The sequence below is a fragment of the Sprattus sprattus genome, assembly GCF_963457725.1.
Source record: "Sprattus sprattus genome assembly, chromosome: 17".
In the NCBI taxonomy this organism is placed as follows: domain Eukaryota; kingdom Metazoa; phylum Chordata; class Actinopteri; order Clupeiformes; family Clupeidae; genus Sprattus; species Sprattus sprattus.
In genome coordinates, this window is record NC_137915.1 from 402205 (window position 1) to 417387 (window position 15183).

The following is a 15183-nucleotide window of genomic DNA, read 5'->3' on the forward strand; positions in this document are numbered from 1 at the left end:
GTGTGCATTAACATGACTCAACCCTCACCCTCAAGTACCCTGTGCACACACACACACACACACACACACACACACACGCATAAAGATGGACTACACCCTCACCCTCACGGCCCCTGTGCCCCCGGCGCTCTCCATGGCAGGGAGGCCCTGGGCAGAATTCTGAGTGATGTGGTGCAGCAAAGGACATAGGACATAGGACAGAGGGCATAGGCTATGTGTTTACAGACATGCCGAGCAAACTGATGTCAGAGAACCGATGATGACAGAGGCTGCTATGCTGCTGCCATATTAGTGGTATTCTTCAAGGGTAGGATTCGCACGGATTTAAATGTTAGGATTGTCAAATTGCCTCGCAGACGATCGGTCAATTACACTTTAAACAAGATCTTATATATGATCTTAACGTTATGCCATGCGGCCAGTTAAGGCATGACTTTAACCCATTGTATAACGTTTAACGCTTTGACTCCTTATACCTCTGATGCTAACTTTGTCCGTCCAGTACAGAACATACATAACATCAGCCAAGAAGGCTTTCATGACACAAACCTTCAGGTTAAGCTTCCAACTACCTGCACACAAAAAAACGACAAAACAAGGTCTCAATATTTCTTTAATTCTGGGGGCGAGGGAGCTCACTGCTTACAAACGTTTCATTGTGGTGTACATTTCCTTGTTGTTTTTAATTCGTTTAGTGAAACTGCAAAAGCGCGACAGTCTGTCTGAGCTTCTGAATTTTAGCCTGAGGCCGGTGACGCGGGTGACGCCGGGGGAACAACTGCAAAGTATCGACGTGGCCGATCCAGCCCGCCGACTCTGAACTAAACAGAGTTACAACGTTGGCTTTTCAGTCTAGACGACAAATCTTAAACGTTATGGGACACTCTTAACGACTGAACAGTGGGTTAAACTGAAGCCCCTTAGTTTCGAAATGAATAGTTGTCTACCACTTGGTATTCTTGAGAACATTAAAAATAACTCCAGAAATATTGACAGAATGATTCAGAATAACTAGCTCGCCAACCAGGAAAAGCATCAGTGCGGGCAGGCTCGAGTTCAAGTAGACTTGACGCTAGCTAAACTCGGACAGTTAGCTATCAATAAAGCCTAATTTATACTTCTGCATCCCTCTCCGTCCTCGAAAAAAAAATGGGCGGGCGGGGGCAGGCGGTTGATTCAGAAAAAATTGAACGTACTGGTCGGGCTTACATACTACTCCGACGGCTATGCGTCCTAAAGCCTATTCAACCTATTCAACGCCAGACCGCTGGGTGGGGTAACTACTGTTTGTCGAGCCCGTAGCTACCACATAACCTCTTTATTGGAAGTCATTGACTGTTTTTCCTCACAACTGTCACTGACATGACACGGATGCTGCTTCAAGACCTGTCGGGAAGGTGCAGTCACATGGGCCTTGGAGATATGTAGCACAAGCAATAGTAATATGTCTAATGCTATAGGCTATATTCACTTGAGTAGGCAAATGTATCTCCATCGTGGTGGTCATTTTTTTGTGAAAAACATTGCGATTTATAACAAAACGATATGCTTATCTTACATACAATACAGAAACTGTTATAAAACGATCCAATAAAATGAATACGTTCTTATTTTCTTTGGTATTTTTGTCACATTCATACTGCAATGATCGCTGGGTAACCAACGCTATGACAATGCACTCATTGGCCACGAGACGGTTGCCCTTGTCAAATACAACGTGAATGTGTCACTATGAAACAAAGCATGCACACTTCGAACAAAATTACCCCCCAAACTCTGAGGACAGGGCCAGAAAAATAAACCCACGGTATTCATCATACATCATACATCATGCAGTGTTATAGTTATATCAGACACACAGCAAGAACATGCATACCTCAACATACAGTTGTGGGACTGCGATTTCAACCATGAATATGTTGAAAAACACATACATTAGCACACTTACTAATGATCCTCTGCCAGGCTCTCACACACGAAAAGTTGATTCCAAAACTCTCGAATTTAAGACAGAGTGGACTGACAAGTAGGCTATGCATTTGTGCTGCTTGTGGGCAGGACAAAACCGATGTGTTTAATCTGCAACGAGACGGTTGCCCTTGTCAAAAGTGTTAGCGTGAAACGTCACTATAAAACAAAGCATGCACACTTCGAACATAAATACTCGTAGAACTATGAAGTAAGGGGCAGAAAATTAAACCCACTGCAGTCTTCATACCAATCCACATGCAGTGTTATAGTTATATCAGAAACACAACAAGAGAATGCATACACATACATGCCGATTCTGATTTCTCAACATACAGTTGTGAGACTGCCTTTTCAACCATGAATATGATGAAAAACACATACAGGAGCACACTCACTTATTATCCTCTGCCTGGACACCTTTAATGCCCAATTTTCAAGAAGACGATCTTGTGTGGTAGTCGTTTATTGTATAAATTCCTCCTTCCGGGAATCCTCACAACAGCGAATGATGGCAACTAACAGACAATGGTTGATGGTGGAGTTGGACTAGTTTGAGTTATAAGCAGAGGACGTGCTTGTAGCGATTTGAGCGACAACTACAACAACAACAGAACAGGAGACAGGTGGTACGTACGTTTACTAGATTTTCCGCTAAATCAAGCGTTAGCGTATTCACAATAACTCTCAAAAGTGTCCTGCTAATGTAGCTAGCCTCGCTGCTAATAAGTACAACGTTGTCGTGCCGATTATGCTCTCACACGCCACCCTCATTGAGGCAAAAGTAATGTTTGACTCAAATGTCTTTCACTGCCGTTTTATGTAAAGTCAGTCATTCTAAATAGGTTCTACACATACATGAAATACATTTCCTATTTAATAGATGCAAAGTAATTATGCTGCCAGCATTACTCCGTAGCAAATTACGTTAGATGTCAGTTGAAGCTGGTTGGAGAAGGCACTTTCAACACCGAGCCACCAGCCAAGAGACCAACAGTGGTCGGGAGAAATGTACTTTTCGAGGGTTTATATAAAATACGGTAGCCTAATGCTGCATGCTGTGCAGCTTTGTAGTTTACCAAAGTCGTACTAAAACATTTTGACAGAAAACAGGAAATGTGAGGTCCTGACATGTGTGATTCCGGAAATGATGTTGTTTGGAAATGATGTCGAAACTGGCCAATCACAGCCAAGGGGGTCTCCGACTCTCTCCGTCTCTTTAAGAAAAGTTAGAAAAAAGCGTTTGTCTCCGACCAGCTCTCCGACGGCTCTCCGACGGGTCGGATGGGCGGCAACACCTGGGTGAAGGTGTTACCAAGGCGTGCCAAGGCGTGCCAAAGTGTCCCTCTACGACCAAATCGGAGAGAATCGTAGAAGTGTAAAAATGCCTTAACACCATCAACAGCATACATTAAAACAATTAGTCTTAGAGATCTTACAATAAACTTGCTAACGTTAGGTAAGAAATATGTGTGACAGTGTTGCAGTTTCGTATTCTGGTGATACGAGCGACTAAATGTGCTTTTTGATGTGTCGATGTTTTGAATCTACGGCTAGCTAGCTAGCTAACATAAACTCTTCTATGCCTGTGCCAAAGGCGAGCTGTCACTACAGCGCCACCAACGTAGAGGAACAAACACACTTCATTTTCTCAGACTTCCCATAACACAATTATAAACACCCAGGATAGCTTGTAAAGTTGTCTGTGTATCGGGTCGACACATCCGCTACGCGCCCCGGTCTCCTTGATTTCCCCAAACACTCAAATCGCCCAATTCCCCACGGCCGCCATACTCCAATCGATGGAAATTGAACAAAGAGGATCAATTTCCGATCAGCGAGAATGCCCGTTTAATCAATGCGAGAACAGCTCTCCAAAAGAGGTCTCCAACACCACCGAAGAGCGACATAAACACAAAATAAAGTGCTCCAGTGACAAGTACTTCGCAAGAGACTTCAAGTAAGCAAAGCAGTTCGTGAGATAAAACGCTAACCTGCAGTTGTTGTAAATCAAAGCGCTTCCAATACTGAAACATCGATCCCGCATTGGCCGCCATCTTGAGACATATTGAGCCGAAGTGAGAGGCTGACGGGGAGAAAGGGGCTGGAGCTCATGGTAGCGGAGAGGAGGGACACAAAACACGGAGCGGATCCATCGAACAACCCGTCCGCTTATTGAACCCCAGCGGAATGGAGCCATTGAACAGGAACCTCCGCGTTGAGTGTGAATCAAATTGCAATGCAAACATGTAATCTCAACATATCAAACCGTCTGGGGTTGCATTTTGTTCGGACACACATAAAAATGACTTTTGCAAAGTTTTGGGAAAATTCATTTAGATTTAGAGGTGGAACACGGCATGTGAAAAATATGAAAATGGGGCTTTTTTTCTTTTCTTAAAATTTAGCATTTTTTGCACTGGTATTTCCTTCAGGGCATGCATATTCTAGTTCTTCTTGAAACCAAACATTGAAACCAAAGCCCAAAGTGGATTTGTGCAGTGCCACTTTCATGTTATCCCAGCACTAAGGCACAGGGCACTGTACAAGACTCTGGAAATTGTGCCCAAGGTTTTCTCAGCCGTTTTTCAGCTCTATTTCCGATTGAACTTTCTGACATTCTTGTCTTTGACAGCGAGTTTCTCTGGGTCTCCAGTGTTCCATGGTGGCACCTGGGGGAGTGTGTGTGTGTGGACGGGAGTAGCAAGTAGGTCAGGTGTGTGTGTGATCAGTGGGTGTGCAGAGGCAGCAGTAAGGTGTGTGTGTGTGTGTGTGTGTGCCTTTGGTCAGTGGGTGTGCATAGGCTGCAGTCAGGTGTGTGTGTGATCAGTCAGACTTGTGTGTGTGTGTGTGCGTGCGTGTGTGTGTGTGTGAGAGTGTGTGTGTGTGTGTGTGTGTGTGTGTGCGTGCGTGTGTGTGTGTGAGAGTGTGTGTGTGTGTGATCAGTCAGACTTGTGTGTGTGTGCGTGCGCGTGTGTGTGAGAGACTGTGTGTGTGTGTGATCAGTCAGATTTGTCCCTGCCCTCTTCAGGAGGCCATTTCAGCAGAAGCACTCAAACCATCTCTAGAGCAGGAAGCTGCAGAAGTGGCAGTTAAACAGTCTCCTTCTATTCATCACTTTTCATCTCCTTAGATTCATCTTAAAGTGTCACTGCGACACACACACACACGCACACACACACACATTCTCTGATCCACACACTTTCACACACCCTCTGACCCAAAGTCCACTGGACAGGTCTATGGTTAGGGGTCATCTCCCACAACCACACACACACACACACACTCTCATGGACTCATTTCTGTTTTGTATTTCAGTTTTAGTTTGTCATTTTATATAAATACAAAACTGGGCAAGGATTGGTGCAGCATGGAAAAGAATCTTCTTCACATTAAAGATCAACATTTCAAGACTGGATTTAAAGGCACAGTGTCTAGGATTTAAAGGCACAGTGTGTAGGATTTAAAGGCAGTGTGTAGGATTTAAAGGTACAGTGTGTAGGATTTAAAGGTACAGTGTGTAGGATTTAAAGGCACAGTGTGTAGGATTTAAAGGCACAGTGTGTAGGATTTAGGGGGATCTATTAGTAGAAGTGTTTTTATTAGTGTATAATCAAGTTCATATCTACACAGATTATATGAGTGGTATTAGTACACCATAGCATATCATTATTGTAGAAAATTATTATGGTGGACTCATGAAAAGAGAGAAATACACACAATTTCTTTTCACTGCTTCAATTTATTGAATTTCTTATTAATATATGTGGGGGGGTGGCGGGTCTGGGTTTGGCTGAGAAATCTCTTCCAGGTGGACATCGTCTCGGTGAAAGTGCATGGATGGTTAGTGTAGGCAGTCAGTGCCAATGTTGGTGTAGGTTGGGGATGTGAGAGAAAAGATATTCGAAGACAATTCCCTATTTTCCCCACCAGATGGAGGCAGAGAGGCACTGGATGTAGCGGATTTCTTTTTTTTTTAACCTCCCACAACACAACAGGTTACTATAGTTACAAATGAACATATTTGGTAAAAGTGTAATGAATTTAAACTAAAATCTAAGTGCACCTCTAGACCTAGACAGAGGGGGGGGGGGGGGCACAGAATAATAAAGGACTGGGGGGAGGGGGGGGGGGGGCGAGAGAAAGAGGGGTGAAAACAATTATGTCTGGTACACGTCTGGTCTGAAGTAACAGATAGGGGAGCAGAAGTGAACTTAAAAATTGGACTAAAACTAAAACTTATGGCCACCAGATGGAGGCAGAGAGGCGGCAGCAGGATCTGGGAGAGGAGAGGAGAGGAAAGGAGAAGGATGCAGCAGACCATAGAACCATAGACCATAGAACTTAGAAGAATGCAGAAGCATCCTATCCTGCTAAGAGTTAATCTCTGAATTAAGCAATAAGCCCCAAGAGCCCGTGCTTTGCGCTGATTTTAGAACAGGTAAGGGGAGTTGTTAGGCACGACGCGAAGCGGAGTTTATTGCGGGGCATATTGCTTTTCTAAAACTGGTCAGTACAAATATTTGATATGGTTTCATTAAATAAAAACAATTCAATTAAAGAAACAATAGTTTAATGATAAACCGTGACTCTTCCGCCACTACAAAGTATAGTTCCTAAATAAATCGTTGCAATAGTTTTCAAACGGGCTCCTCTCTGCTGGTGCAGTACCAGGGGTATCCTGATTTTGACGCTTCAGTGTCCCAGATGATGTTGCTCCACATGTGTATGAAATGCGCTATATGAACAAAATTGCCTTGCCTTAACATTCCATATTACTGCGCAGCGAATGGCATCATAGAATGTTAAGAGGACAACTTGAAAGGTTATGCTGGATTTTACAACGGCATTTAGCCAATCACAATCAAGGATTGGAACAATCAATTTTAGAAATACTATGAAGGTATGGGAAATTAGAAAATGATTGGCATAAAGTGTCTGTAGAGTTAATATGAACTAACATAATCATTAAAGCTTTTTCTTGAACAGTGCCTCGGTCAAACCATTCCCTTGTAAGTTATAATACTAGAGTACTATTTACAAAGTGCAACGAAGCAGCATAGTGTCTTGGCATATGGTCAGCCCTGTTGTTTAAGCTGCAGACTAGGTGTGATGAATGAATTGATGCTGACTTTCTGTAAATGAAAACAAACTGTTGAATTTAATGTTTCACTTAAAACAAATGTATATACAAACAATAATAAACTGAACAAATGTTTATACAAACAATAATAAAATGAACAAATGTATATACAAACAATAATAAACTGAACAAATGTTTATACAAACAATAATAAAATGAACAAATGTATATACAAACAATAATAAACTGAACAAAGAAACATACGGAGTAAGTAATAGAACCACAAGGTGCAAATAAGTGATATAAAAAACAAGGTGCAAAATAATTATTAAATAAAACAAGGTGCATGCAAAATACAAACTACAACTACGTATATACTATTTACAAATCACAGTAACTTAAAGCAGGCTCATGGTCGGCTTGCTGCTCCAGCATCAGGCTGTATAAAGGCTCATTACTGCACATCACATAGCAGCCAGGGCCCGACCATCGCTTGACAGACGAGTGAGGGCTCTGGAATCTCTCCAGCACGACTTTAACTCCCCCAGATACTCCTCTGATGGGGGTACGAGCAGTTTGGCGGGGGCTGGGCCCCGCCTAAAGAAGGCACTGGCCGGAGCCGGCTGAGCTCCTGGAACGTCCAGCTGTAGGCGGGCCAGGGCAACACGAATGGTGGCCTCCATCGAGCAGTCCTCAGAGGCGCTGGCAGAGCTGTGGGCTGAATAAAGGGAGCCTACCTCGGAGGCATGGGAGGGTACACCCTGTGGGGTCCTTTCCGTCCCATACTCGGTAAACTCCGAGGCTGATGCTGAAAGGGAGGCAGGAACCGCTGCCGTCACCGACAAATATTTGCAGGGAAAAATAAAAAGGTGCAGCCACCTAACTATTGCCTTCTTTAATTTATCAAATTTAATCGGGGGGGGGGGGGGGGGGGGGGGGGGGCTTAGATAAGGCAGTAGAACTGCTAATAAAACAATTAAATAAATTAAAAGACAAGGACGCTACTAAAAATGGGGTAAGGGGCAGGTGGATGGTAAGGTGCAGGGGCAGGTGGATGGTCAGGGGCAGGGGCAGGAGGATGGTTGGGGTTAGGGGCAGGGGCAGGTGGATGGTAAGGGTTAGGGTTAGGGGCAGGTGGATGGGGTTAGGGGCAGGGGCAGGTGGATGGTAAGGGTTAGGGTTAGGGGCAGGTGGATAGGGTTAGGGGCAGGGGCAGGTGGATGGTGAGGGGCAGGGGCAGGTGGATGGTAAGGTGCAGGGGCAGGAGGATGGTCAGGGGCAGGTGGATGGTAAGGTGCAGGGGCAGGAGGATGGTCAGGGGCAGGGGCAGGAGGATGGTTGGGGTTAGGGGCAGGGGCAGGTGGATGGTAAGGGTTAGGGGCAGGAGGATGGTTGGGGTTAGGGGCAGGTGGATGGTAAGGGTTAGGGTTAGGGGCAGGTGGATAGGGTTAGGGGCAGGTGGATGGGGTTAGGAACAGGGGCAGGTGGATGGTTAGGGGCAGGTAGAGGTAGATGGTTAGGGTTAGGGGCAGGTGGATGGTTAGGTTTGAGTTAGGGGAATAAAATAGTACCCAAATAGCCCTCACAGGCTACATGGGGACCACTTCACGCACGGGCACAGGCTAATCTTATACTTTTGTTTAAGCATGCTTAATGTCCACAGACAATGAATGACCCAGAGTCGATGGTGACAACCTTAAGTTCTGGTGGTCACTTTCAGAAGTCCCTTTCAAGTAAATGAATAAAGATTCAAATAAATCAAAAGGAGAGTGAACCAGTCATTGGGAGGAAGGAATCTGAGGTTATATGCATACAGAAAGAGCCTAATTGGACAAAACAGTGTGGGCTATAGCACAGAATGATTAGCTAAAGCTCAAGCAAAATCACAAGAGTGGTTGGAGAAAACGTTACAAAGAGCAGGCTAAACTGTGAATGTACTACGTATGAGGGGGGGAAAAGAAATTAGTCACCAGAGAAAGAGTAATTCAAACAAATAAAGTTAAACCAAAAAAACACTACAAAACACTACCCTTTTTCCAAAAAAAGGGAAAGAAAATTCAGAAAGAAAAGAAAAATAAATAATGATACCAAGAGTGTAGGCTACCTATCCAAGGTACACCCTCATTTGCAAAGCAGGGCTGTTTAACAAAAACCATTACATACGCAATTAAAAAAAACATTTGAATTGGAAACAGACATGTTAAAATGTGTTTCGTGCAAATACACACACCACAGCATATAGAGGAACTACACAAACGTTAGTGTCTAGTTTTTCAAAGAGAGTAGCCAGCCATGTGCTTGAGGGGCAGGCTACCAAATGTTTGTTGGCTAGTTAGCCTGGTGAAGTAGCTCATAGGAGGAAAAAAGCCTTAAATCCTTATTCTCTCCAAGAGTCACATTAGAAAGAGTTCAAAGAATGCCAACGAGTTACCAGTACCTTATTGATGACATCTTTTGTCCTTTAAAACGTTCCGTTTCACCTCGGAGAGGAGGATAGGGAGGGAGGCCTCTTGGCTGTGCAACCATGTGGTTTCCAGAGAAAGTTTGAAAAAATGACAAAAAGAGCTTATATCCAAACGGGTAAATCCTTAAAAAAAAGGTTGTAAAACTTACTCCATGGAAGGATAAAAAAGGTTTTTAAAAAAAGCTTGTGTAAGAGGTAAATGGCAACCATACAGCCCTCACAAGCTGCATGGAAACCATTCAAACCACGGGCACAGGCTAATCTTGTAAATTGTTTTACCATGCTCAATTTCCACAGAAGAGACATCACTGAGTAGAGATGATGGGAATAACTTTATCTCTGCAGTCTGTCTATATGTTCAGATACCTTTTTCTCCCAAACAATAAAAGAGAAAGAAATGGAAAAGGTAATTGAAGATAAAATCTGGGGTTAAATGCCTCGATGGGGTAGGCAGTGTACTGGGGGTTGAATGTTTGGGTATACTGAGAGTTATGTTTAGTAGTATATGTTAGGTGTAAGTATAGGGTGTGGGTAATGGGTGCATGTGTTTTGCGTCTTTGTGCGCTGGACTGGAGGTCAATGAGGAGGAGGATGTGTGCAGTGTAAGTGTCTGTACGTGGGAAAGTGGGAGGGGGTAGAGGGCTGGGCTGGGGTGGGGGGGAAAAGAAACAAATACATATTATACACACACTCTTGTAAAATAATAGTATAAAAGGACTGGTAAAAAGTGCTAAAAAGTAAGTGTATGCTTTGTTTCCCCAATGTAAATGATGTGGCAGATGGTGCAGGTGATGGCGTAAACTAGGTTGGGGGTGTCTAAATTAAGGGGGCTGTTGGGGGCTGAAAGGTGGCTGTGGATGTTGGTGATGAAGTGATGGGGCCTGAAATATGTAGTGAAGTTGTGTTTCAGTTTGTGGTGTAGTTGTTGTGTGTCTTGTGAGAAAGTGGTGACGAGGGGTAGGATGTACGTGTCTGTAGGGGGGGTAAGGTTAGGGTTAGGAATGAGGTCTGATATAGGGTGTGATGGTATGGCTGGGCTTGGGTTAAGGGTTAGGGTCTCTCACCAGCGCCTGAGTCTCCGTGAGCATAGGCTCAGTAAGAGGGACATAAAATGCCTCGTCTCCGAGCTGCCGGTAAGCACAGGGTAAGGACTTGAGGTGAGGGGAAGAACCATCTAGGGTGAAACCCAGTGACGGGGCCAAGTATGGTATAAATAAAAAAAGTATAAATAAAATATATAAATTAAACAAAAAAAACTCCTAGGAGAATCCAGGAGAGAGAGAGAGAGAGAAAGAGAGAGAAAAAGAGGAAAGGTTGTGTATGGTGTAGGGGTTATCTTCCTGTGTAGGGTAAGATTTCTGTTTTGGGGTGAGGGTCAGGTTATGTTAAGGATGGAGGTTAGGTCAGGGGTCATCCTAATGTCTGCATCAGGTGTTGGTTAGGGATAGAACAAATGTTGGGGAGACAAGTTACGGTAAGAAAGGGGGTAAGGTCAGGGGTCATCCTACCACCTAGAGTGCTGGTTAGGTTCAGGCATGAGCCACTGGCCATGTTAGGGCATGAAAAGAAGAGCTTGATAGTTGTAGGGAAGAGTGGGTTAGACAAAAGTGATATGTTTTCAGTTTTTTTGGGATAGAGAGAATTCTCTGTTTTCTATTTATTAGATAAAAAAAAAAAAAGGTTTTCTTTGTAAAAAAGGGTTAGGGTTTACCTAGCCCTAGAAAATGGATGCACATTAGGGCTTTAAAAACATTAAAACAGGGGGGGGAGGGCAATTACATAATTTACACACTCTTGTAAAATAATAGGATAAAAGGACTGGTAAAAAAAAGTTAAGTGCTAAGAGGTTAAGTGCTAAGAGGTTCATTGTTAAAACCACACAAACAAAAGTGAAAGATAAAAAAATAAATAAGTATAAAATATAGATAAAATAAAATAAGAAAAGCCAACTAACAAGAGGTTATACAAAACAAAAACAAAAAAACATGGATAGGGTTAGTGAAAGAGAGTGACTGTTCTGGCAAAGACACACACACTGAATTTGATCCCTGCATTTTACCCATCCAGGGGAGAGGATCTTATTGGAGGAGGGAGAGGATCTTATTGGAGGAGGGAGAGGATGGAGGGAGAGGTACAGGGGGATGGTGCAGATGAGCAGGGAGCAGGAGTAGGGGCAGGTGGATGGTTAGGGGCAGGGGCAGGGGCAGGTGGTTGGGGTTAGGAGCAGGTGGATGGTTAGGGGCAGGGGCAGGTGGTTGGGGTTAGGGGCAGGTGGATGGTTAGGGGCAGGTGGAAGGTGGAAGGTTAGGGTTAGGGGCAGGTGGAAGGTTAGGAGCAGGTGGAAGGTTAGGGTTAGGGGCAGGTGGAAGGTTAGGGGCAGGGGCAGGTGGAAGGTTAGGGTTAGGGGCAGGTGGAAGGTTAGGGGCAGGGGCAGGTGGAAGGTTAGGGTTAGGGGCAGGTGGAAGGTTAGGGGCAGGGGCAGGTGGAAGGTTAGGGTTAGGGGCAGGTGGAAGGTTAGGGGCAGGTGGAAGGTTAGGGGTTAGGGGCAGGTGGAAGGTTAGGGGCAGGTGGAAGGTTAGGGTTAGGGGCAGGTGGAAGGTTAGGGGCAGGTGGAAGGTTAGGGGTTAGGGGCAGGTGGATGGTTAGGGGTAAGGGGCAGGTGGTTTGGGTTAGGGGCAGGTGGACGGTTGTGGTAAGGGGCAGGTGGTTTGGGTTAGGGGCAGGTGGATGCAGGGATTAAAGTATTCTGCACCGTGCCGGATTTCAGGTGTGCAGCATTTGCCCTGGGGAAGAGGTTAACCCTACTGTTCACTCAGGTTTATTCATTTTGGACCCGACCCAAGTGTCGTCAGTTGTGATAGCCACCAGCGTAAAGTGCTAAGGAGGGGATTTTCTCAATCCCTAAGTGCAAACATTTTTTAGTGGGTAAGTAGATTATTGCAAACAGGAAAAGAAAAAAAAGGAAATTATATTAATGTTAGTTTTTATTGACAAACAAAATCACAGTAAACATAAATATCTGGTGGCTAAGAGACCGAATTGAGTTATTGGTTTGTTTTTTGTTTCAGGTGGGTTTAGGGAGTGGATCAGGTCAAAGAATGTTAAGTGCTATGGAGTGAAGGTAATTAGGTCAGAACATGAGTATGCACTACAACACGACACTCCTTCAAAACAACCTTTAAAAGATGCAGATGTTTTTTCACATATTTAATTGCAGGGAGCTACTTTCTCCACTAGATGGGGCCAGAAGTTCCCTCTGTGGTGTGGTTAAGGTGGAACCTGGAGCAGAGGTTGGTCACGTTAGACAATGGGGAGGTAGTGTCTGACTCTTGCCTCCCCACTACATGTTTAACTGGTCCAGCCAGTGGGTGAGTATGGCTTGTGCCGTCTCAGCTGTCCAATGTACACTATCTCCTTCTACCTTAAAATAGAGTGAGTTCAGATCTGTTAAAAAAAAGTATATTTGGCTATGACCATTTTATTAAAAGAGGCAATTGCCTCGTTCTGGTCATCCCTAAGCCCTTTCGCTGTATTAATCAGGGGTATAAGGTAGCAGAGGACATCTTTCTAAATGCTAATATTTAATCAATCTCTGCAGAAATGTCTTCTATTGTCATATCAGAGTTAGCCTTGAGGCAGTAATTGAGCCCCAAATCCAGCACTACTTTGTCAACCATAGGGGCAGGTTTTCTCTTTTTCAGGATATCCGCCATGTGGTCCAGGGTGGCACCTGGGTAGCTGTCTACCTGTAAAGCAGGATCTTTAATATTAGGTGATTCCAACCTATCTCGTATCCTGTCTTTTAAAGTAGGTTTGCGGATAGAAACATGCCGGTCAGTGGTCTTTTCTAGTGGATGTTATATGTCTGGTTGGTTCATCATTGTTGCACAAAGGGAGCGTCTGATCATGTTTGTTCTGTGCTTTTGTTTGTTTACTAACAGTAATGTCTGTGTCCTTAACTGGTTTCTCTCTGTTTTCCCTAGGTCCTGTGAGTGTGGGCAGGAGGGGGTCTGGTGGAGGGCTAGGTCCTGTGAGTGTAGGCAGGAGGGGGGCTGGTGGAGGGCTAGGGCCCCTAGCTGGTGAGGAGGGGGTCTGGTTGAGGGCTAGGGCCCCTAGCTGGTGAGGAGGGGGTCTGGTGGAGGGCTAGGGCCCTAGCTGGTGAGGAGGGGGTCTGGTGGAGGGCTAGGTCCTGTGAGTGTGGGCAGGAGGGGGTCTGGTGGAGGGCTAGGGCCTTAGCTTGTGAGGAGGGGCCAGGCAGTGGTGCGGGATCTGAAGGGAGAGTCTCATAAGAATGTGAAATGATAGAAGCTGTGGTATTGTACATCAAAAAACACAACTCGGGTGTTTTTTTATCTTCGTGTAAGATTTGTTATTGTTTTTCCCTTCTGTGAACTCAGACTTGGTGGAGGTATCCTTCCACTTGCGATTTGGTTTTCTTCTCCAATAAGCCGGAGTCAGTATGAGTAGGGGTTAGGGTTAGGGGCAGGAGCAGGGCTGGCAGTAGGTAGATGGTTAGGGTTAGGAGAAGAGGTGGGGGTAGGTAGATGGTTAGGGGCCGTGTTTGTGAAATTGAGCTTCAGTGTGTGTGTGTGTGTGTGTGTGTGTGTGTGTGTGTGTGTGAAATTGAGCTTCAGTGTGTGTGTGAGATAACTCGAGTCCTATAGTCCTACTACACCCCCGATGTCTAAGGGCTTGGAACAGGGTCCAGAAAATGGCCTCCACCATGCGGCCTTGAAATATTTGGTGGCATCTGTTGCTTAAACAAACTAAACCCACATTCAGAAAATAAGACAAAAACTTGAGACAAAAAGAATTATAAATGAAAAAAGAAAAGAAATGCTGAAATCAAATTAAATGTTTGCAAGAGTGAACATGGTTAGGTAGCCGACTTTTGTTCTGCAATATGCATTTTATGTCTGGCATCTGGTCGACATCCTCCTCTACTGTGAAAATCCTGATTTAAAAAAAAAAAACACGATTGGTGTGCTTCGGATGGCAACTGGACTTGAGCAACAGTGCGTGGGTGTCGGTCGTCTTAAAGAAAACCCTTGTTCCTTATAAACCTCTCGCACTGCTTCAAGACTCAACTGAGTTTCAATGTTAATATAAAGAGAATCAAGATCAACAGGAAAAAGCATCGCACCAGGTGGCAATATGATCTGTTTTAATTTTTTCTCAAATTCACAAGTGTCCTTGATATAGCTCACATGTGTCCTATAGCTCACATGTTTCACTATGATCTGTTTTTAGTGTCCTTGATATAGCGCTCATGTTTCTGCAACAAGGGGTTAGACAATAATCAACAAATTCAGGAGGGGCGGCTTGTCCATAAGGGCGATTGGGGCCTCCATAGGGGTGATTGGGGCGTCCATAAGGGCGATTGGGGCGTCCATAAGGGCGATTGGGGCAACGCACTGCCTAGGAAAAAATTTATAAATAAATAAAACTGCTCCTCATGTATAAACGCAATATCCTTGTAAGTCACGTAAATGACTGACATGTACATTTAAATGTAAAAAAAAGATTCTGATGGATTCCACCACTAGACCGTCTTATCAGCCTCTGTATGTCATTGTCAAATCAGGTAACAGTCATTCAGTCAGCCTAGAGTCATGCTTCAAATGGCCCAGTCCCTTCTGGGCGATTTTGGGCGAAATGAAAATCGTGA

The 15183-nt window shown here is 44.5% G+C and overlaps 1 protein-coding gene across 1 annotated transcript in view; it reads right to left on the reverse strand.

Moving 5' to 3' along the window:
- Positions 1-4033, reverse strand: part of cux1b (cut-like homeobox 1b) — a 26225-nt gene extending 22192 nt beyond the window's left edge. The window contains exon 1 of the mRNA XM_080855687.1: positions 3963-4033. Within this exon, the coding sequence (XP_080711813.1) occupies positions 3963-4025 (63 nt within the window). The 5' untranslated portion in view covers positions 4026-4033. The remainder of the gene's footprint in view (positions 1-3962) is intronic.
- Between the last annotated feature and the right edge of the window lie 11150 nt (positions 4034-15183).